The 25,431-nt window shown below is 39.5% G+C and overlaps 2 protein-coding genes across 2 annotated transcripts; both read right to left on the reverse strand.

The window, feature by feature from the left end:
• Positions 1 to 852: 852 nt before the first annotated feature.
• Positions 853 to 3,138, reverse strand: mos (v-mos Moloney murine sarcoma viral oncogene homolog). The gene has a single exon (XM_051410269.1). The coding sequence runs from the start codon at positions 2,980 to 2,982 to the stop codon at positions 1,963 to 1,965; it is 1,020 nt and encodes a 339-aa protein (XP_051266229.1). The 5' UTR covers positions 2,983 to 3,138; the 3' UTR covers positions 853 to 1,962.
• A 2,405-nt stretch (positions 3,139 to 5,543) lies between these two features.
• plag1 (pleiomorphic adenoma gene 1) lies at positions 5,544 to 25,374 on the reverse strand. The gene is made up of 3 exons (XM_051410253.1): positions 25,085 to 25,374; positions 17,458 to 17,814; positions 5,544 to 17,244 (listed from the first exon to the last, which is right to left on the reverse strand). The coding sequence occupies exons 2-3, from the start codon at positions 17,703 to 17,705 to the stop codon at positions 16,056 to 16,058; spliced, it is 1,437 nt and encodes a 478-aa protein (XP_051266213.1). The 5' UTR covers positions 17,706 to 17,814; positions 25,085 to 25,374; the 3' UTR covers positions 5,544 to 16,055.
• Between the last annotated feature and the right edge of the window lie 57 nt (positions 25,375 to 25,431).

The following is a 25,431-nucleotide window of genomic DNA, read 5'->3' on the forward strand; positions in this document are numbered from 1 at the left end:
GTTGTGAGAATTGTAATTAATTGTTTTAATATATATATATATATATATATATATATATATATATATATATTTTATTTACATTTTATCAGTGTAGATTCTACACTTTAGGGAGTAAAATTACCTCCACACAAATAGTAAAAAATGTAACTCAGAGCAGTGTTATGTCATATCAGTGTTAATTTAACTCTGGAGTGTGTGGAGCTATATAAACCCTAACACTTTCGTTTGTAGGTTTGACACTTGTGTTCCATTTCAGATAAAAGAAAGACTCAAAATTAAACATGTCTGTCTGTTCTAAGAAGCAGGTTCTGAGTTATCTTAGACCGGGCTCTGAGTTTTTCTCTGTGTAGTTGATCCAAACAGCTCTGTAAAACTACCTCTTGGAACAGGCACCCCAAGTGTTCATGTGATTAGGAAGTGTCACAAACTGACTCAAAAGTGGGTGACAAAAGAGGGAGACCACACAGTCTGAGATCTAGTAAGTATTTGCAAATGAACACTAGAATGTAATGTCTGTCAGCAAATCAAAAACCGAGTTCAGTAAGCAGGCCAGGGGAAGAGACTGAGAAAGCTCCTGAGCCCAGTCTGCTCAACTTTCCTTACTGAAACCACAAAAGGTACACAGCAAACAAAGAGGAACAGAATAAGGTCTAAGACCATCACAGAAGGTAGAGCCAATAAAAACACCATGGCCCTTACACCAACTGGGTTCTTTCTGTGTGGAGGTTTTATGTTCTCCAGATGCCTGAGTGGGTTTCTTCCCACAGCCCGAATGCCGGTCAGGTTAAACTCTGTGACAAACTGGTGTCCTGTCAACATGATGTGTGGAAGAGCTAAGAAGTACAATACATACACAATATAAAAATAATTTTAATGAAAACCCATCACACTTAAATCTCATTACAATCTCATCATGGCAAATAAAACTCAATTCACAACACAATTAAGACAAATCACTAAAACAAGTTAGGAGGGAGCAGTAATATATTGTGCTGGCAAATTGTACAACTCAAACAGTGGATATAGAATGGGGTTTTAAAATGTCTGTCAATGGGCTAAAATAATGACATTTATCCAAACAATTATCCAAAGTTTCAAAAGATCTCCTTGACACAAAGTTTGTTATATTGGCATATGAAAAAAGTGCAAATACATCAGCCTGTTGGTAGATGGTCTCATTTGTTTTCATTCAAGGTCAAACATTAAAACTTAAAGTGAGAATATATCATATTTGCTGAAACTCTCTATATCCTGACAGTAGTACATGAGAGAGTTAATCTGTGAAAAATATCTGGTTCCTCTGGCTCCTCCTAGTGCTCCTAATGGCATTTCTAAGAATCCACCTGAAGGAAAACGACATACAGACACTGGTCGTGGGAATGAGATTTAATCAACTATCTTGAAGCCACTGACCCAAAGCGTCTTTCTGTCTTAATGGGCTCTGATTGGTTGTTTTTCGTTCAGGCCCGGTGGATTCTTGCAAATGCTATTATTAGGAGCACTAGGAGGAGCCAGAGAACCCTGATTCTTTCTCATATTATCTGTCTCACGTACTACTGTCAGGATATAGAGAAAGTTTCAACAAATATGACAAAGTTATTTTTATAAAAGTTACCTACTGCAGCTTTAAATAGACACAATTAAGTGTCTTAGTTCATTGGAAGCCACTTCAATTAGGCACATAATTACCAATACTCTTTACAATACTATTTCACGGCTGTTTTTGTCACAGGACGTGCTTTGCAGAGAGTTGTGCATCATTATATAGTGCAACCATTTTAATTTCCGCCAATACACAAGAAGGCACTTCTTCAAGAAGGTGCTCTTTTTAAAATGGGATTTGGCATGAATGTGAGCATGAGATCTACTGCTCCTGAAGCTGACACTACCGGAGAGGACCTAGTAAAATGTTCTAAAACATATCCATTGTGAGACCCACAGTACATCTGTGCACCAACAGAGTCAGGTCTGCGAGCGCAGCTGCTCCAGCTGAGGCAGCAGCTCCTCGGCACTGGGTCTGCAGCGGCCCTCTCCGCTCCAGCACCGGCTCAACAGAGTCCTACACAGACGACCTTGCTCGGACTCAAACACCGGGAGGTTCTGCACGCACGGCCGCAGGTTGTGCGCCACCACCGCGTAGAGCACGTGCTGCCTGTCCCCGGTGTAGGGCTGCTCTCTGCTGATCAGCTGCCACAGCGTGATCCCGAAAGAGAAGATGTCCGCTTTAGGAGACACCCCCTCGCCTTTCAGCAGCTCCGGGGCTCGGTGCGTGTACGTGCCGCCTACGTGGCTGAGATGTGGGCTGATCGGGCTCATTTCACTCCCGTGGTCCAGTTTCAAAGAACAGCCAAAGTCGGCAATTTTGCAGACGTCCTCACTGGACACCAGCACGTTGGCTGGTTTTATGTCCAGATGCACAACGCTGTGGGAGTGGAGGAACCGCAGGCCGTGTACAATGTCTGTGGAGTACCTGAGCCACCGGTCCTCCCCCAGCGGCTCTGCACGTCCGTAAATGATCTGCTGCAGATTTCTGCTCCCCACGAACTCCATCAGTATCGTCCCGATGCTGCTTTCATCTCCAAAACTCGCCGGTACGCAGGTGGTCGCCGCGATGACGCGCACGATGTTCCTGTGGCGCAGGTGTGCGGCGTTCAGCTCGGCCCAGAAGCTCTGCCGGGACGCCAGCTTGTTCTTTGTGCACTTCTTGACCTTCTTCAGCGCGACGGTGCTCCCGAGGTACTCCGCCTTGTAGACGGAGCCGAAGCCTCCGGAGCCCACAGGCTGCATGGAGCGCAGCTCCTTCCAGTGGATCACAGAGGACCAGAGCCGACTGGCGACTCTGCCGTGGAGCCGCTGTACCGGGACTTGTAAGGTGGCGGAGCCGTGGGAGTGTTTGGTCAGCGGGCTGCTGCAGGTCCCGATGTCCACAGAGGGGTACAGGTCTTTGGGTAACAGGCGGGTGACAGGGACCGGAGAAGGCATGGTGCGCAGTGGAGACTGTGCAACCTGAAGTCTGCTGCTGACTGAATTGCAGCTCTGTTCTCTCAGAGCTTTTCAACACACACACACACACACACACACACACACACACACACACACACACACACACACACACACACGGTTAGCCACACCGCCACTTAGTGTTGTGGAGTATGTAATGCGTTCTGCTCGGGTTCATCGGGTTCATCCCGATGGTTCAACTCAGTTTACTCTGTCTACAGTAGGGGAGGAAGGGGTACAATGAGCCACTTTTTGCATTCTGTGGTAGTAAAGCACAATAATATGTTTGCGTGTAAGAATGTGTGTGCATACCATGTTCTAACTATCAGCAGCTAGACAGCTGAACACTGTTGTTCACTTTCAGAAGGGCTCACTGACAGATTTGACTTAGACAGGCTGAGGCTGGGGGAGGGAGCCACTGAAGAACATGTTACAGCTCAGAGTGTGTGTGTCCTGTTCACTGAGAGTCTCCCAGCGTGCAGGAACAGATGATGACATTCTAACTGACTACTGCAGTGTATGAAGGTGATAATAGGACAGGACCTGATGTGCTGCATCATCTGTGACCCTCTTCATGTATCAGTCTTTTGTTCTGATCCCTCGTTACTGATGAAGTTGACCTCCTTGGCTGAACTTTAATAGGTATTTGAGACCATCTGCAGTCTCTCTTTCTCCAGGACTGAGTGATGAACCTCCACAATAATACAGGGGTATCAAGAAAACAGATGTGATAAAGTGAGAGAAGCATGAATGTAAAGGCGAACTGGTCAGCCTACAGTAAAATCTAGCTTGGTTTAGTTGAAATTTGCCTCAGAGTCCGCTAATGAAAGCTTTGTACACATAACCAGCCCTCTGTAACTGGCAACGTCAATTGTTTGTTTATCATTACCAGAATATTAAATTAACTTACGACATCAACTTATGACCAATAGCATAAGAGAACATATCTGAGTGTTCTAAACACTTCCCCAGCAGCATGAACCTGGTAGGAATGTATATAGTATGTGCCAAAGATAAATCTGTTGTCTCTAGGACAGTAAACCAAACTTAAGACAAAAGTCTGTCAGGTCTGCTTTACTCACATAGGTAAGTTGGCTATGAGTTATGTTTTATGTTTCACACAAGGTATATTTCCTGATCTGCCCAGTCCACAGTCACAAATCGTGCTGGTAGGCTCCGCCACTAAAATCTAAACTAAAATCAGATTTTCAATGAGCACAGAGAAACTTTCCACTTCAGCAAATGAATGTGAAAACCTCCTTCTAGTGTCAAACTCTGCACAGATAGTGTGTACAGTATATGGATATATGGCTGAAAGAAGTCCCCTGTGTGTATCACAGCCGGATATACCTCCTTCCTCTGTGCCATAACTCCGTTGTTGTCCAGAAACTATTAAAAACACATCAGGGAGCCACAGTGTTGCACTGGGTGACGTGTTCCTTTATTACATGAACACTCAAACTGTAGTTTATTTACACGTCCTGTTGCTCCTAATACTCACTAGAGTACCAAATGTAGATTAATTAACAGCTGAAAATAGTTCTCAATAAATGCAATCCTTCTGTTTCAGTAAAATCTGATAGAAAATACAGTGGACAACTGTTTTAGGAAATTACTGAGCCTTTTTTTAATTAAACTTTATATTTGTGAGCTGTTTTTAAAGATTTACGTCTTCAGTAGGAACCAGTGGGCTCTGGGACGAGAGCTACCGACAGGGTAGGGATTTCAGAAAGTATTAAGAGACAGAATAACATGTTGTTGGTTGTGCCCTTGCATGGGATTTGTTGATAATAAGAAAAATATAGAATAACATAAGACTTTTCCAGCTCAGCTGCTAAACCTTGTAGGCACATATGAGCCTTATCCAGGGTCGGATCTGGAGGGGTGGATCTAGAGGAACACCCCAGTTTGGTGTAAAACTTAACACGTGAACTTAATTTTATGCAATAGCAGGATAAAAAAGTTGGAAATGAATTGAATGATCTGTCATAGCCACATTTTAGACCCAGTGATAGGCTTAAGTTCAGTGAAGACAGACATGAATTTAGATAAATAAAACAATGTAGTGATTTCTAATACCACCTTTAGATATTTATATTCAATGCTTTGCTAATGTGCCACAATAATGTCATGTTTCTGAGTTCAAATATTTATGTTCACTTGGTCGCTTTTCCAAACAAACATTGATATATGTGATTGTAATTAATCATCATATGTTTCTGCCCCCTCTTAAAGTCTCCATGCCAACCTCTGAACACCCCATGAATATTTCTCTAGATCCACCACCAAGCTTCTGCTTCAGCCAGGCCCACTGTTCCAGTTTTTATTTTTATTTTTTATTCCAGTATTTTTCAGGGTGCAGATTAGGGCTTGAATTTAACAAGCAACCAGTTTCAGCAAAGCAGAATTTACTTTCATTCAGATTTAACGTTAGCAGCACATAAAATGTCCAAACTTACAGTAATTAAGACTTGAAAGAAGCACCAGCTTACACAAGAAGTACGGACAAAATCACATTTTAGAATGAGCAGACAGACACACAGTTAGATCCTTCTTTTATGTTTATTGAACTTTCATTAGACTGTGTAAAAACACTGGAGTTGACGACTGCAGCTCTTCTCTCTCATAGCAGCAAGGTATGTAAATCAAATCAGGTTATTCTGCCAGACAATAAATAATCTGCCTCTTTGGATGATGTCAATGTTAAAAAAAAAAAAAAACAACAGGTAAAAGCTGCAGCATTCATTTTTATTTTACACAACCTATAAACATATACATATATATTTACTCATATATATGTTTATGTGAATTACTTTGCCTATATTTATAAAAATACAACAGTAGTTCGTAAAATAGACTTGAAGTAGAATATTGAGAATTAGCAACGAGTCCATCATTGTCACAGGATGGCATTGTTGAAATGCAATGAATAACAGAACCAACATGGCTGGAATGCAGTTCGTCTCTGAACCTCCTCAGCTCATTTTAAAATGGCGTTACGTTGGAGTCGCAGTTCTCAGTTTCGGCGCCAACGTCTTCATCTCCGCCGAGTGACTTCACTCAGAGCAATCTCCCAAAGCGACGACGTTTCCCAATATCACAACACACAGGTGGGGTGGGGCATGTGATATTACAGGCAAGTCTGTCAAAAGACTACAAAAGTCACAGTACAATAAAAATATAATGTAGCTATATAGTACAACAAGGCACACACATGCCAACTGTTCAGCTAAACTGGATACTTGTACAAACGATACATTTAAGAACTAGAAAAGAGGTCTGTAGCACCTTAAGGAGCTTTAGAAGTATGTTAGCAGCTTGATCCAATACCAAAATATATTGCAGTATTGCAGTGTTTCTTACATACACATTCAAAAAAAATTCACTGGTACCACTGAAGCTTATAAAGAAGTTTGAGTTGCTGAAGGTCTGTGCCTCTCACTGAAGAGCATCTCCCACCTATTGGAGACATTCTGCCTTTATATTCCTTTTTCCCAGGACAGGTCAGATTAGCTTTAGATTTACAAACTTTATCGGATACTAAAGTCCAAATCTGGATCTACCAATGTGTAGAGCTTTTTTTCTTTCAACTTTGATCCAAAGTTTATTGCTTTTATTCTGCCCATATCAAATTCTGGATTCTGTCATATGAGTTGAACCTGTTGTTAGCTGACTGGAAAATGTGTGTTTATTCAAAGTCCACATGAAACAGAAAACAGGGGTGGTGAGGGGGCGTTAGCTGCATGAGCTAACTAGCTAACAGCATTTAACATTACTGTTAGCAGCAGTTAGCGAGTGCCGCCAACAGTCCATCTGGAAACTCTGTAAATCATCTTGGTACTGTTGTCGTCAAACTGGCCTCCTGTCTTGGAGGCTGGGTTTATTCCCGGTCTGGCCTTGTTCACTGTGAGGCTGCTAAGCCGGTTTCGGTTGCACGGTAACCGCAGCTACATTTGCAGTTAGCTGAATTGAGGCAGAATATATTTTCTTCATCAAATATGATCTGGTTTCACCAGAATCACTGATAAAGTTGTGTTTTTGTACAGTAATCAGTGAGCTCCGACCTCTAGAAACACTAGCTGTTGCTAAAAGTTGAAGATTAATTGATGGCTGGATTACATGATAGTATTAGTTGAAACTGGTTGTTTCATAAGTGGATTTTGATGTAAAAATACAAAGAAATATTTTTGAAATAATGGTGGCATACATTGTTAAATATGGGTACAAAATGACTAGGGATGTAATCTTAAAGGGTCAAAAAGACATTTTCCATTTCATCTGGACTTTAGCAGCTTTTAGACAGAAACCCCTAAGAAATCAAGTCATTTTTACGTCATAATATGTCACACGGAGGTCAAAGGATGATGGAGGAGGACTAATCACCCTGGGAGTTATTGAACATAAACACTGTCTTTATAACAACCCATAACAAGATAATAGAATTAAGTGCTAGCTAATCGTCCATTTAAGCTTCATTGTTGCTTGTGCTCTCACCTAAACCAGTTGACCAATAGTCAAAGAAGGCTCTCTGAAAAACAAGGCCTACTGAAATCTGTGTTTAAGGTACATTATTTGTTAAAAGACCCCTTAATGAGATACACAGAACACTTGTGCAAGTAAAGCAAAAATGACACTTTGATAGGAAAAACACTGTCAAAATTGTACCTGTAAAAATAAAACATTTTATATTGTATTTACATGTTATTGTTCTCTAAAAGCTAAATATATCATCTATACATTTGTAATTAAGGTTTTAAACAAAAGGTATTGGAGGAAATAAAGGCATTCAATTTACAAAAAGTGCTATGAAAAAAAAAAAAACAATAGCGGCTTGCTAACATCTCTTGTAAAAACACAAACCTTCACAAGATACACATAGCAAATTTCCATAAATGCTTTGAAACATTACACATTCAACTCTACCTTTCACACAACCCAGAAAAATATCGTCTCCATTCATGTCTCATCAATCCTGTCGTTCAGGAAGGAAAACTGGGAACTTAACACTTCTAGTTCATCATCATTTTTGAATCTCGGAGCACAAAAACAAGATGTGAGGTAAATGATAACACTATTGGGTTATATATCCATTAAAACATTTGATGTAACGAAGATCTGTTGACTGCTATGGTGGAAGGAAAAAGGTGATGTTTGGCAAAATCTTTGCAGGCTATAAAGTTCACATTTTTGCCATAAAGTGTGCAGTCCAATGTCTGTTCTAGATGAAATATGTAATCTGTGTTGTATTAAATAATATAGATCAGCTTACATCACCTTTGTGACTTTTCATCCTTCAGTTACATTGTCGCAGAGCTGGTATTGATTTTTTTAAGTTTTCAATATGTGTCAATGATGATACCAGACAGACAAAACAAAACCTTTCTTTCATTTTTACAAAAGAAACAACAGTACTGAAATGTTGATCATTTTTGACCTTGGGAACAGTAGTTTGACAAAATAATCTTAACTAAAGGTTCACTTGATGGATTTTGTACGGCCCTTTAAAATGTTGTTATGGAGTTTGTTCTGTTGTCATCGTGTGACCTAAATATGGAACTTTGGTCTCATGATCAATTTTGAAATGCCAAACATCCAAACATAGGCAGTTGGAAAAGAACTTAAATTACAGTCTAACATTGGCTAAAGATGAGTATGTGGCTTCCCTTTTTTTTCTTTTTCTAAATGTATGTCTACAAGCCAGCACCTGGGGTGTGTGTGCATTTTCCCTCCGTTTTTATTAAAATTGTGATTTAAATCAGGAACTACTAGGTCAAAGAATGAGACAAGATTAATCTGACCTTTGATGACATTTAAATTCAGCTTTTAGTAAAGATTTTGGTATTCAGTGCTACACATGTATTTCAGTCAATATACCCAGCCGCACTGCTGGCTAGTGATTGCTAGCACAATGTTAACTGCATGAGAAATGATACTACAGTCATACAATTGTAGCAACCGCTGGGGAATACAGTAACTGGAATGGGATTGATATAGTAACCTAAACATATCCCCATTTGTGACCTCAGTGTCCTGCATGTTACTGATTGGGAGTTTACTACGCAAACCTGAGTGGAAAAATCTGAATGTTATTTTTAAGCAGCAGATTGCATCTTTAAAGATCCCCTTAAGTCACGTATGAAGATATATACAAATAGTCTGCTTGGATCAATAATGTGTGTCTGATACATTGCTGGATGTTGAAGAGCTGATGCTAAACTGCATTGCTGGCTTTAATTTGTATGGAGAAGTTGCTAAAGGAGTACGAAAAGTAGGAAAAGTGTGTCAAATTAGTATAAATTAAAAGAAGAAAGATGTGGAACATTGTAAGGTTTGAATGGAGCTCCGGGCTTATGAGCAGATCAAATTTGAAAAGAGTATGAATAACTGGAAAAGTGAGAAAGGGATGAAGAATGCAAAATATAGCGTAAGATGTGCACTTAACTGTGTTGCTTAATAACACCTGGTAGCTAAACTGCATTGTTGGTTTAACTTTGTGAGAAAGCAGCCGAAGGAATATGAATAATGACTGGGAGCTAAACTGCCTAGAAGTTAAATGTGCTATGCAGTTTCCTATGCGACGGGTGCTGAGGTCACAAATGAGGCTAACCCAAACTAAGCAACCTTATATGAGCAACAACAGCTACAGTAACTATTCAAGGCAACATTACCACATTTAGAAGATTTAAATCCATGACAAAATAGAGGTAATGGCAGTTGCTCATAACATGTCAAAGCAATGTATCAGTGCTAACTGTAGTTTACTATGATTCTGTTGTTAGCAAAAATATCTCTTGAACCTCAATTTTCTAATAAGAGGTCCACTTTTATCTCACTTGTTCTGTATCTGGTTCATTGAATGTATATAATGTTTATACAGTCCAATATTCAAACCCTCAAAACTAAATGTTTTTAAAGGCAATGTCTTATTCATCATTCCAGCATATATTTTTGGAAATGTTAAAATCATTAACAGAATTTAGAGGGTTATTAAAGGTGATGTTATTATAATGGTTAATGTGTATACAACTATATATGTGATGTGCATCTGTTCCAACACAGTCATTATTTTGTGCAGTTTTTGTGTGTCCACATTGATTCTAAATGACAGCTGATATGTCTTAGGTATTGCATAAAAATAAGGCAAATCTGCTTACATTGTATGATTGTGTCCATGCTAATGACCGAGCAGTGAAGCTACAGTTGAAGAAGACAAGGTTGAAATGTACGTTTGTGTCTGCGTGGACTGACTGAGGCACTGACTGAAATGAAACCCACTGATTCTCTTGGCCTCTCGACCAAACAGAAAGCACTTTTTCATTAGCAGTGAATCACATGCTGGGCGGAGTGTCGCTACATATAGCTTTGACTTTCTAAATCTCTCAATAACAAAAGCCTCAGACAATGCTGGGAAGTCCTGATTGACTTCATGCCCACACCAAAACATCATGTCCTTAAAGAAAGATTGTATCTAAATCTGTAGTTTTGTACTTATATCACCAAAAAAACAACAACATATATTTTCTCTCCCCTCTAGCTGCATCCATCCATCCTAACCCTAACCCAGTTTTGGTTTCATTTGTCCAGGTTTTGAGACTTTTACCACCACATGAGTAACCTTGTGAGATCACACAATTATGTGAGAATCCATCTTGCCAGGCATCAGTGTATGCTTTTCTGGCCAAACTACAGTGGTATCGGACCAGTCAGTGTCTTTTGACTGCTCCGATACTAATGGCAGCTACGTTGGTGGGAGCTAGGTGTGACGCAGTGAGAAGCGATTGTTTGTTAAACAACAATGGAGGCTGCTAAAGAAGTTAGTGTCCATACTGCTAGCATCAGTTATATCAGAACTGGAGAGTATTTCTTCATTGAAAGAAGAGCAAAGAATGGCACTGAAGATGTTTTTGTTGTTTGATGTTTTCTCCCGACTGCCTTCAGTAAAAGTTTGACTACGTCATATGGTCAGGTTACTATACCAGCACAATGGAGGTAAATAGAATTTGGTGTGTGGAGCATCAACAACAGCAACATGTTTTTCTAGTTACTGAGGTCAGTCCACAGAACAGTGTCATTACTATGGCAGCCAGCATTGTAAATGATAACAGTTTATAATGATGTAGATTATCTGATACAGTTTTTTCCAACCCGATCACCAGATAAACCATTGATAATGTTTTTTAAAAATCTTGCTTATTAGTCTTATTCCAATTCCTGGGTGTTTCTGCAACTATGGGCAAGTTTAAGTCCTAGCTGTGAATGCTTGATGCTTCATAAATATATACACAGTGTTATTACACATCTCAACATAAAACAATTAGTAAAGAATGTGATTTAATCAAATCTATTTTTTTTGTTACCATTTTATAGTCGCAATGTTGACATATGTAAAATGAAATGAAACAATTAAAATGTGACATTATTTAAAATGACCGTTTCATATAAATATTACTTAACATATTTTTTTATTTATTTATCATGTATATGATTTTTTCATCTACAAGTGCCTTCTGAGTACTCACTGTGACATTGAACAAAATAAACTAATTGAATAAAATCTAGTTTCTACGGAAACAGAACTTCGCAAGTGAGCACATGGATGACAGGCCACTCACACAATGTGACCCTCAATGTTAAGATCGTCCTTTCTTCTGAAGTATTTATTGTTTGTCGTTAATTAGAAATAGTGTTGGATATATATTTTATTATTACTGTATTTAATTCATGAGTCAAAGCTAATGTAGCAGACCTTGCTAGCTGCCATTTCTCTGCAATATTATCAAAAATTGAATTTCTGTAACATGTCTTTAGGTATAAAGCCATTGTGTTGAAGCATATATATTATATTATATAATTCAAGGTAAATTATATGTAAAAAATAATAAAAATAAAATTAAAAATAAAATTTAAAAAATTAAGTTGAGGGATTCAAGTGGCAAACACCTAAGGATACTGGGATTGATTTTTCACCTCCACAGTATTGGGTGGTGGCAGAAGTTTCAAAAACTGGGGGTTTAACAGTGAGCCTTCGGGCATGTCAAGTCTTTACTATTTCCAAAGAAACTTTCTACCAACACATTTAACTGCATTTGAAGTGATAGTCCTTTAAGGTTTGAAGGAGGAAGGACTACCTATACACTAATTATATAAATCTAGCATGCTTTGGCCTAATGAATTGAATTTTTCTGGGAAGGTTAGAATCTCAGCTCTTATCCAGCACTGTTCTGCTTCACATTCATACAGAATAGATTTACATTTGGGAGATGCCCAAGCACCACTATAGTTTACTATTGTCCCTTGGTAAGCAGCTTTGCTTGTACAGCTAAGTGCCTTGCTAGAGGGCACTAGAAGCAGTTAAAGAAGAGGCATGTGGCCCCTAAATTGGATTCCTACCATCTTAAACATTTCAGTCAAGGATGAAGCCAGTAAACGACTCTCCCTTAAAGCTAGAAACCACATAGCTGAATGTGGAAACATGAAGGTAAATTCTGCAGACTCTTTGATTGTACACTTTGAATTCACTAAAATGAGTGTGCTTCAGTATCTAAAGCTTTATGGCATGAATGCATTTCCAGAAGAATGGGTGCGGTTAGCTTCAATACCAACACTTTTATCTTAAAAGACCAACTGAGCACTGAAGATGTTCCTTTGATTGTTGCAATATACCATTTTCCAGCAGCATATGTAAGCCTCATTGCTGTTATCATTAAAGAGCAACTCACTACACTGAGTCTCTTCACATTTGCATGAAAACTGGAATGCTACCAACTATTGTTTTGGATGAGGGTAAACTGAGTCAAAGACTCTGTCTCCTAGCTCCGTCATGTTTTTAGCTTTCAGAGAGTTTGTGTTTGCAGATTTAGGCCAAGAACCTACAGGACTAACATGTGTTTTGTGTTTTAGGGGGTGACTTCCACTTTAATCTAAACATAAAATAAAGTGGAGCCATGCCAGAGGAAGTCAGAACATGTGGCTCTAGACATTTATTTTAACCATAAACTGTTGAACTGGTTCTGAACTGGGTGTTTCAGAGCTTACAGTAATATTTGCGTTATTACTAAATGTGGTTCGGGAGAGCTGCATGCTGAGTTTTAATGGTAGCAGAACATCCAAGTAACACCTCACAAACCTCTGCACAAAAATTATTTATGTTTGAGAAAAACATTTAGAGTCTAAAGGGAATGACTACCAAGGTGTGGCACAGTCACTCAGAAAAGATTTCCCACATCCCATTCTTTTGGCTAAATGACCAAAATAGCAGCAACATTTGGCAGTTCTAAATAATGTTACAAGAATTTCATATACTATTGAGAAGTTCTAGTGTTCCACATTGGATGACAACAAATGTATTGACAGTTTATATGTATATTCTTCATCTCGCTCTTGGTTCAAAGGTAGTAGAATGTGGTAAACAAAATGTTTGCCATTATTCTGGCAGTTGCTTTTAATGTGTCGATCGGTGTCACACATTATAAAAACTAATGTTTTCTTCCAATGTTAAATGTTTGCAGTTTTTTCTAAGTGGGGTAGGGGTCCAGTGAACATGTCACTTAAAGGACCAGTGTGTAGGATTTAGTGGCCCCTTAGTGGCAAGCGATGAAGTTGCAGATTGCAACCAAATGCATAACTGCTTGCCTTCTGAGCACGTAGGAGAAACTATGGTGGCGGTATCTATGGAAGAGGACACACTTGCTGTGTAGATAACAACAGCTCATTCGAAGGTAACAAAAACACAGTAGTTCTTATTTTCAGGTGATTATACGCTAATGAAAACGTGCCTATGAATATTATATTCCATTTCTGCCAATTGATCCTTCTAAATGTTACTCACTGGACTTTTTTAAAAAGTCAAATGTAGCCACCCCATTATTTGTTGTATGGTTAACTTTTGAGACGATGTTTTACAATACATTTAGTACAATGGTACTCGGTACCATATCCAAACACTTAAGGGTAATGATGTAAATGTAAATTTTCATTTTTTGCATCCAATCTACAACTAAAAAGTTTAGTTTCAGTCCAACAGTCATAAACAAGGCAACCTAACTACACTTATTAGAAGTTTACTAAAAGGCACAGGTACTTGAATACACACAGGAAAGACTTCATGTATGTGATAATGCATTTTTGCAGGAAGAACTTCCCTCATCCTTGAAAGAGTGCTTGCTTTGTGGGTCTTTGATATAATAGTTTTTTTCATAAACTTTGAAAATTAAGGCACAATGACATTAACAAGGGAAGAGTAAAGCAGCTCATGACACACTGGCTATTTTCACACCGCAACATCAGCGCTCAATTCTGATTTATTACTCAGATCTGATCTGACGCAGTACTGAAGTGACCCACCCAATCAGAATAATGGTAAATGGTAAATCAACCTGTACTTGTATAGTGCCTTTCTAGTCTTCCGACCACTCAAAGCGCTTTTACACTACGTGCCACATTCACCCTTTCACACACATTCACTCAGTGATGCACGACATCAGGAGCATTTTGGAGTTCAGTATCTTGCTCAAGGATACTTTGGCATGTGGCGTGAGGAGCCGGGGATCGAACCAACAACCACAGCCGCATAGCCGAATAGAAAAGATCAGATTCCATGTGATTTGTGCTGTCATGAACAAATCTGATCTGAATAACTTGTGCCTCAGTGTGAACATAGCCATTGAGCCTGTAGTACTCTCTCCTACTAAAAGATAACTCTACGGGGTGGATGCTTCCAGCTGGTTCACTAGGTAGGGCTCATAAACAGTGACTGCTTGTGTGTTTGTAAGTCATGGTTAAAAGCGTGATTTCTCAGTTTTCTGGTGTCCAGGACTGGTTAATCCAGATACATGGTTGATCTTAACTCTCCAACTGGGTGTGGCGGAGAGGGTGTTGATTTAACCTGATGGGATTTGTGTCTTTTTGTGTTTGGTTGATTTTGGTTTGGGGTTGGAGGATAACTAAGAAATTCCATAAGACACTGGTGAACACGACTGTTGGAGAATAAAGATAACTGCTCAGTAGTTACTATCCAGTACCTTGTTGTTAACAATGTAAATACATTTCTGATTTATGGGTTGATCAAAAGGACCAGACTGATGTTTTTGTATGTTTTAGACTATTTACTGCTGATGAAATATTAACTTAATGCAAAAAATAATGTTGATGTTTGAGATGTTTTGAGATAGTCTTCCCACCATCCAGGAAGTCATTGGTTTCCTATAATTTCACTAAATATTGGAAACAAACTTGCATGACTTGAAAACTTGATGCGATGCAATAGCTGTCTAGAGCACTGCAAAAAAAACCATCCGAAGTCCGGTATGGTTTGTGAAATGCTCAGCAGTCACGTATGTAAATGGGCGAAAACATTCCAAAACTACAGATTGGTCCCTACCACAAATAAGAAAGACATAAAACAAAGGTCAACTGTAATGACAGGCGACATCACAGGCTTCAAAGTGCTGCACAAGAAAAAATCTGCATACTAAGGTCAACCTATTCTAAAGCATGGGGGGTTAAGTAATGGAAAGTCACTGCAATCAAATTACTATCATCATTCATGTATGTGAAAATTCTCAAACTCCCAAAAACCTTGTGTAATGAACACAACTCTCACTGTTATGGTTAAGCATTGTCCACATTATTACGGGAAAAGAGTTTTAGCTCCATTAATATGTGTGTGGCGGGGTTTTGCACTGATGAACCTTTTTGAGCACAGCCCATGCCTGAATTCTACTGCGGTATATTGTAGCCTGCAGATCTTTGAGAAGTATTTTCTCCTGCCATCCAGAACTAATCATGATAGGTTGTACAACTTAAACTGAGAATCTGGAAATTGTATTTGCACAAACATCCAGCACAAGAGGATGATTGGTCAGCTATTATGTGAACAGATTTGATGTGTGTGTCAGTACTGATCATCATGTGTCTGCAAAATGTGTTAGTGTCTGCTCATGTTGTCATATTAAATGGAGATGGGACTAATATCTTCAAACTAGCATCTTGTTTCACGGTGGGCTGGTGTGTCAGTATGTGTGAGTGTATGTGTCTCATGCGCAGTACATACTGGATCACTGAAAAGCTTGGTGGAAGCGGGGCAGTGTGGTGGGTGTGCTCAAGTTGGATATGAAGGAGGAAGGGAGCCCCTGAAGCGGATTCTCTGCAGCCTCTGGGCCTTCGGGGGGGTGGGGGGGCAGCTGGACAAGAGGTGTGGGCTCTTCGTTGGGTGGATAGGCGACGCCTGGCCCCCCGCTGCCCCCGGCCTGGTTATACGGAGGCCCGTTGAGTGGCAGGAAGTTGAAAAGCTGTGAGAAGTCCATCAGAGAAGAGGATGAAGCCAGAGAGTCTCCTGCGGAGGCTGCCACCACCGGCGTGGACATTTTGGACAGGGACACCTCCTGGCTCGTCTGCTCCAGCACGCCCACTTGAGTCTCCAACTCGAGTTTGGAAGAGGGGAGTTGGGGTTCTTGGGCTGCAGAGGATGAGGAGGGCATGCTGCTCTGCAGCTCCATCAGGTAGGTCTCCAGTTCTCCCTTTAGATTCTGCTCCCGCTCCTGGGAGGAGACGGTGTATGAGGTAAAGTTGGAGGCCAGCGGGTACTTTAAAGAAAAGGGGTGTGTTGGGTTGGGGAAGGGCTCTGTGTCCAGGACGGGGCCTGTGTACATGTTGAGCTGGTGCAACCTCGGCGTCAGCATTCCTGGGAGCTCGCCCTTGATGCCCCCAGACGCCAAGTCATAGGCAACTGGTTCCAGCAAATCAGCTGGCTCAGTTTTTACCCTCAGAAGCTCCCGGGCATGGCTCTTTTTCACGTGGCGTGTCAGGTGGTCCTTCCTACCAAAGCGCTGGGCACAGTACTGACAAAGGAAGTCCTTGCGTCCGGTGTGCACCACCATGTGGCGTCGCACGTCTTTACGGGTGTAAAACCGCCGCTCGCAATGCTCACAGCGATGCTTTTTCTCTTTGGTCCCGCCAGAGGACTTGCCAGCGTGCGTTTTTAGGTGTTCCAGCAGAACCCCAGTGCTGGGAAACGGCTGCAGGCATACTTGGCAGGTGAGGTCTCCACTGTTGGCGGCGTGGAGGGCGAGGTGGCGTTTGAAGCCCAGCTTGGTGTTGTAACTCTTGCCGCACTCCTGACAGGTGAAGGCCTCCTTGTATGGGTCGTGAGTGTGTAGGTGATTCTTTAAGTGATCCTTGCGGTGGAACATTTTCTCACAGTATGAACACTTGTGGTTTTTTTCTGGCGAGTGAGTTGCCATATGCCTTGGAACACAGACACATTCTATGAGCTTTTTTTTCATGAATTCAAGAATCATGTTTTTAAATAGGCATGCTTTACATTACACATAAACACAAGAACTGAAAACTAGAATTCATCAACACATCACAGTGACCACTACTGATCATTATGTAACCAAAGGTGTAAAGAGAAAAGCAACATGCTGCAGCCTGCTATATACTGCTGCTTGTCTGTACCGTAGCAGCTTGTATTTGGAGACGAAAGCCTTGGTGCAGTCAGGGTGGGAGCAGCAGTAGGGTCTCTCTCCTGTGTGAGAGTACGAGTGCACCTTCAACTTCTCCAGGCTGTTGAAAGCTTTCTGACAGTCCTGGCAGAGGAAGTTCTTCTTCGGCTTCCCCTCAGCTCTCCTGCGCCTCCCCATGGGCGGTGCGAGCTTGGCTTTCTCCAGGACGTGGTCACGGTGGCCCTGGGTTCCCGTGGCCATGGCACTCTAAGGGAGACCAGCTACATGGACAAGGGCACAGCGGCCAGCTAGTACTGATGCAATTATTCTATCCAGTTTTATGTGCTCAACACTGCCCGGACTCAGGGGCCTGAGAGAGAGAGAGAGAGAGAGAGAGAGAGAGAGAGAGAGAGAGAGAGAGAAGATTATCTGAATGGTTCAGTTTCAGGTTGCTGGCAGTGCAAAAGACTACATCAAAATAAATCACAAACACTGTTCTGAGGCCTGTGTAACGGCTCTTACCTGTCCTAACTTAGTCTAACACTGGTGGTCCTGGGTAATTGGTATCATGAAGTTGGTTATCAAGTGGCTCAGTTAACTCTGGCTTTTACAATACAGCTCAGAGTGCGTTCATGTGACAGAGGAGGGGTTCTTAATTACAAGCAACATAATCAGAACCATGAGTGGAGGTCTTACTGTGACATGAACTCAAATAATGATACCTGCTGGGGAAATAATAAATTCCAAAGCTGTAAGACACAAATAACAAATATATACTATCTATTGATTTAAAGCAGTTGGCTATAAATAAGAGTGGTATTATTACACCATGTACAATACATGGATTGTACCAGACTGAGCTAAAAGCTCTTTTTCACCTGTAGACCCTGGGTGGAGATCACTAGTGATGTGCCGGTTACAAAGATAAAACATCAGTAGTAAATCAAAACCTTACACTCTGTAAAACAGAAACAGAAAAACAATAGTTCATACCTAATATGGAGCACAACATCAGCAATTACAACACAGAGACATAAAGTTCTTTAGTACAAGAAACCAACCAAACACGCAGTACCAATGCCGGCCACATTCAGTGTCTCACAGCTCAGTGGCTACTATAGAAACATGGTGGTTCAACATGGCTTCTTCTGTAGATAAAAACAGCTCATTTTAAGGTAACGAAAATAAATCATTCCTATATTTAGTACACACACACACACACACACACACACACACACACACACACCTAATTAAAGCAGGAATAAAGCAGCTTTTATTTTTTAACTATATACTAAATTTGATTGTCTTTTCATCATAAGGGGAAAGTTGACCAATATTCTAAAAGGGTCAAACTGTGTTACACTCAAAGCTATTACTTTGTCCAGCCCCATTTATGTCAGCGAGGCTAGGCTAAATAACAAACTTCTCTGTATAATGTATATAACATTCATGAAGGTAAGACTTATTAAAGGACTGTTGTATTAGACTGCTTTAGCTAGGTGTACCTAATAAACTGCAAACTCAGAATAAATAAATAAAATTAAATAAAGTTTTGTTCTCTAGTTGCCTTCAGTTTACAGTGATTTGGCTCAACTGAGGGCAGAGACCAGACCATCACGTCTCTGGCCATAATATCCATTCAGTGCAGTTTTCCCTCGCTGGGTTAAACCAAGACCATCATCTTTCCCTTGTCTTAACCAGAAACTGTCATTATTCTTTAGTTGTCACAGATGGAATGTTGTAAAATTTGTGTTTTGGCACATTCATAAAAAAACGATCAGGGTGGCATTACGTTTCAATCAAAACGTATTTCCTGTTGCAAATTCAACAGAATTTATATATAGAAGATGAATTACAAATTGGGCTCCAGAAGTACATGAATGAATCAATAATGAATTGTCACTACTTATAATGTATGTGTATGTATGTGAAGTATGTGGGCTCATGTGGATAATATGTATACCTCACGTATTTTCTATTTTTGTTTGTTAGGTGTCGACTGTTTTAGGTAGTTGTCTGTTTCCCTCAGCTCAGGAGTTGGTGGTGGGGTACTGTATATGATCATAACTGAATTAGTGGAAGACTGGTGTACATATATGAATTCTATATTACCATTTACCCCTTTTTTAATTTGCAGAAGTGTACACTTAATTATGCAATACTGCTACTAGTAACTAACAAATTGTCAAAGTTCAAAAAATTATTTAAAATTGCATTAAGGACAAAGTCCCACCAAAAACCAAGACAAACCGCATAAGTGCACTTACTGTGGCTTGAGACAGCCATTCATGAATAAAGCTTCAGTGTCTGTAAATCCAATTTCAGGACAATCGAAAGAAGGGAATCTTAGATAGTACAGCCATAATTGGGTGTTATACTGCATATTATGTAGGTAAGTCACAATTTACAGAACTTCATGTTAAGACAAAAATCGAATTCTAAAAAAAGAGGATTTCATAAATTGTAAAATTAAACAAATCTGTCAAGCCATGTTAATAGGTAACACCTCTTAAAAGAACACTTAAAGATTGTATGAATTTTTCTTAATTACTTATCTATTTCAACTTTTTAAACATGCAAACAATAAAACCATTAAATACAGGTATAATGTAACAAGAAATCTAATTAGATTTTCACAGAAATGAGACAATAAGACTACAGTTACTGCACTTTGCCTTTGCACTACCTATGTATCTGTTTGAGGAAAAACAAAGGCAGAGTCATGGTATTTAAGCCACGAAAAGGAATGTAGAATACGCCCATAACTGCTATCTTACCTATAATGCATTTGGCTGGACAGTCAAAAAAACCTTTCTCACTATCATTGTTAGCGTTGCGGTTAGCCATTGCAGGGCAGTACTTCTGGCAGCATTGAACATCTGGAGCAATTGGGGGTTCAGTGTACATACTGTCAATGGTCTTGCCCAAGGACACTATGGACACGTGGACGGGGGATCCAACCCTGTGTTCAATGGAGGCTCTTCCTCCTAAGCCCCAGTGTGTGAGACATCCTACAGGGGCCTTACAATCAGTAATCTTTGTAGACTGCTTGACTGACTTATTCCTGCCAAGCTCACAATGAAGCTGGTTAGAGAATGTACCGTTAAAAGTCTTGATTTTATCATTCTGTAGTTACTGCACATATTTTGTAAAACAAAATCATTTAATGACGAAATCCCATCTAAGTGTGACACATAGGATGGACAGTCATTAAAACACCAGCATATCAGCACAACTCGTTAATGCTATAGTGTTGAACTACTGTGATGAATCGGCTTACTTCAAGCAATGACTCTGCAAGCCAAATGTCATACAGTGTGGAAATGGAATGAATGGAAAGCAGACAGGCAGACAGATGAGAGGATGCTCATGGTGGTTGACAATCAAAATAATATATGACAAACGGAAATCTGAAACTAACAAATTAAACTAAAACTAGAACCATATATCCAAATGTAATATGTATACTGGCAATACCCAGTAATATACTGTATTTTCAAGTATAATATTATTATTATTATTATTATTTCTTTTATTTGAGCAGGGACAGTGCACAATAAAATATTAACCCTGCATATAACAAGGAGAGATGCATTGCACCGGGTTTTAGCAAGTTGCTATTTTCCACCCGTAGTCCCTGGGCAGGTAGATGGAACATACAATAAATTAAAAACAGTTACTAAATTCACAGTTGTGCAAAATTTCAATTACAAAGTTATGCATACACACATTCCCACATCATTAAAACAATTTAAAACAATTTACCCCCCTCCTGCCAACTAGTAGTAGTAGTACATCCTGTATGCTGATGTTATGTACCGCTTTGGCAAGGTTCTGCGTTGGAAATTAGTATGGGAATTGAGAGCTGGTTCCTATTGAGAACCAGTTCCAAATTGTCATATCTATTAGTATGTCTCCGAGTTGATCAGTTCCTTTTATCAATGCCTGCATGTTTTTCTGACAGTTGCACATTGCAAAATAGTGACATCAAACTCATGCCTACGCTGCTGGAAACTTTCAACAAGAAAGGAAGAAACGGTCCAAAGAAACTCACACTACTATAACTCTACTCTGCTTCTACACAGTGTTCAGACTCTCAGATAATAAAACAGTTGTGTTGACACTGAAAACTTTTGCAGTGTGACTTGTTTCCACACAGAAAACTGATCAGGAACCAGTAAGGGATTTGACAAAGAATCAAACTGAATTATATAGGTATCAATAAAATCTTATTAATTCCAATCCATAGTTGGAATTAATATAGAAATGTACAAGTTATATGGACACATGTAGGTATATAATAATAATAAGAATAATAATAAGAATATTAAGAAAAGTAATACTACAGATACAACTACTAATACCAGGTACGTTCTGATCTAATCTGATACTTCTGACCCCTCTGCAAGGTCGAGATGAGATCCAGAAGAGATGATCACATGGAGGTCTCAACAGACTGACCACTGACCTCTCCATCCTACTGCTGCCACAACGCAAATATTTTAAAAATGGCTGCCAGTGGTGCTTTAGATGTAATCTGTAACACCCCTGTAGCCAAAACCACTTCATCCTTAGATAAAATGCTTTTTTCCAGAAAGCTCACACACAGTGAACCAGCTCCCACTACAGACTGAACCATCTAGAAACTTCTATTAACTGATATCTGAGATTCCATAAAAGGACAAAGGAATAAAACAAGTTAGCTTGAAATAATTAATTGTATATTTCAAACAAAGAAGTCTACAGAATTTTCCTGAACAAGTTTTACAAGAAACATTTAAATGAATAAAAAATAGATTCAACTGTGCTGAATAAATATCCAGCAGAGAGGAATACAAACAGACAAGATCACATCTGCCATCATTCTCATATGATATTATTATTGAAAAGACTCAAAATTCACACATAGAGAATTATTAGCCAGCATAGTTTGCATGATCTGCATCTGTTCTGCAAAGCAAATTTAAAAATACTCATTCATTAGTACTGGTGAACAGCAGCACACTGCGAATGCATCACAATTACATAAAGAAAGATATCCCATTATTCCTTCTGATTGTGGAAAGGAAAAATATATTTCATTTCATGTCATTTTATTTAAAATGGTCTGTAACTTCAAAGAACAAGAGTTGCTGAGGAGTCGCTCTTTTTGCTATTGAGATGAAGAGTTAATTGTCTGCAGTGATTCATAACTGACAGAAACTGAACTAAACGGCTGCCAATAACCACATGGATAACAGTAAACTATTTTGCAATAATTAAGACTTACCAGTGGTTGAAACCTAAATAAAAGTAAATATTCTTTAGCAAAAAAGCTAAATTATTTAATTTTCAATACTGAGCCTAAATTTAAACATTTCAGCATAACACATTTAATGCATTTTATAATTCATATTTTGTTCTGCTAAAAAGTCAGTTTTCTGTTCATTTTAAATAACATTAATGATTATAAGAAAACACTGATACATTCTGTATCTTCAGCTGCTTGTCTCAACTTTATGTACTAAATAGAATTTATCAACAGATATAGAAACAAATCCTAAATATCTTCCAAATTATCATCATTTTGTGGAAATTTCTTTCATGTAAATTAAAGTTAAAAAAATATTTATTTCAAGACAAAAAGCCCAGTAGTTGATGTTTTACAAGAGCTGTGTTTAGGGAGAGTTGTCATTTAGCTGAAAACACATGTTCACAACAGCAGGATCATATTGCACATAAAAACATTTCTGCCTAATCACGGCTGCAGTCGGGACAAGAAATAAAACTGCTTCAGACTCGGTGCATTTATATAAAAATAACCCAGGCAGGCAGGAGGCTTGTAAAAAGTAACACAGGAATTATACTGCAGAGAAAACCAAAATTCTTGAAATTCTTAAAACATTTATCAACATTTATATAATGCTTAAATAGAAAAAGAAACTCAATAAGCTGTTAAGGATCAAAGTTTCATGACTATGAGAATTGAGCAGGAATTTATAGCCATACATGCAAATCTTACAGATTACAGGTTTTTAATCTCAACATTATTCCTTCGAAAAAAAATCAAACATAGCCCACACAACATTTTCTGTTAGCCTGGATAGCATTTAAAGTCTGGTGTGAAGCATCTCTCATGCAAACCTGTTTATCTGCTATAGCATTGCACTGTCTGTCCAGAATTTCGCAGAATTGTTTTGGGATTGTTGTGGCCTAAAATGTCTGATTTCACTGCAGCTGTGACAACGTTTCTAGGGATTTTTTGCAATGAAATTGCAGGAGAAACTGAAAATTGCAAAAATAGTTGTGATTTTTTTGTTTGATTCATTAAAAATCTAAACCAAGCTGTTCCAGTGAGACCAGAATTGCTAGTAGTTTGGTGATGTATGTGCAATGTGTGCAGGGGACTGCTATGATTGGTGAAACTCACAGGAAGCTACAGTGATTGGTCGAATTTGGGGAAAAGTTTTGGTCAGTGGATAAAATTGCAAGGTTGAGCGGAATTCACAAAAATTGGTTGAATTTGACTTTTTGTTGTGATTGCAACTTCCTGGAGGGACTGATTCCACATCAGGACTATATTATTGATGAACACAAACACATTCAATCAGCAGCCATTCTCTAAAAGAGTCAATATCCTGCCAGGGCAGCTACACAACAGAGAGTTCAGGTCTGCTTTAAGGTATGGGTCAGGTGTAAACAGAGACCAACATTGACACACTTCCCCTCAGGAACAGTTGCAATTGAAGCTTTCTAACCAACAACAACACACACAATAACACATGTGCTATCCACAGTTTGTGTTGAGCTGACAGGCTCCTGTGGGCTCCACTGGCAGCTATAGGAGCACATCTTGTAAATAGGAATTTCACAGTGCAACCTGCCACCCCGACCCGACTCAACACAATGGGACTTTTGGCGTTAGAAGAAGCAGTCTGCGACAGGCGGAGGCTCAGGCAGATCTTAAACACTGCTGCCTAATTAGTTTGCCTTAAGTTCTCCCTCCATTTTGCTACTTTATTGACAAGCAATTTCTTGTTTGTCAGCCTTACGGCGGGTCACAGCCGAACTGTCACATGTATGATCGATACCTGCAGTGGGTGGAAATGCGATCTAGCACATAGCCTAAAAGACAGTGACACAACGTCAGTGTGGCCGCTGCACGCTTGCGTTTGGCGTTCTGGAAAGGAGATGCTTGAATCGATAAGGACGTGTTGACACCGCTTATGATGAAGAGTGTAACTTCTATGAGGCGAAAATAAATGGGAATGCGGATAGCAGGATCATTGACATTATTGCTGGTTTCAAGTGCGCCTGCTGCTGTCGGTGCTCATCGCACTGCCGTTGTAATTATATTTTTAAAAAATAAACTAAGTGGGGAGGCTATGTTCAACTTTACTTAACTTTGCTTTATTTTGCTGGTTCCTGTGCTCTTTAATGTTCGTGGACACGCACCGTGACACTATTATCACCGGTGACATTATTTATTTGATTTAAAAACTTCAATACTTTTGCCTTCCCTTGGTTTTCTCTGTGGTCCCAAACTGGGTACTGATTAACACAAACTTTTCCCCAGCTCACCCCTCTCTCATAATTTAAATAACCCCGATATTTTAATTCAAAAACTGAGTGACCGCTTGCTTAATTTACATCAAACTTACCCCGGGCGCTTTAACATCCTTTCTGTTGAGTTTTTCTTGACTTTCAACTATTTTCCGAATTTTTAATAATTTTTTTCTCATATTTTTTGCTAGACGCGGCGGGCCTGAAAATTGTTTGCTTTCCTCTCTTTCGAGCAGCCATTGTGTATGCGCTGCGATGCAACCGCACTAGGGTTTAGCCACGCCCACCCGAAGTTCCGCCCACTTGTGCTTTTTGATTTGTGTAAGCCGCTGCCACTTTCACTTCAATGTCAGCTACAGTCTCTTTCAATAAAACTCAATTTTTGGACTTGCTAGATGTACTGTCAATCGTTTAAACTTGGTTTAGTCCAATATACAACGATAGG

Source organism: Dicentrarchus labrax, unplaced genomic scaffold (genome assembly GCF_905237075.1).
Source record: "Dicentrarchus labrax unplaced genomic scaffold, dlabrax2021, whole genome shotgun sequence".
Taxonomy (NCBI): Eukaryota; Metazoa; Chordata; class Actinopteri; family Moronidae; genus Dicentrarchus; species Dicentrarchus labrax.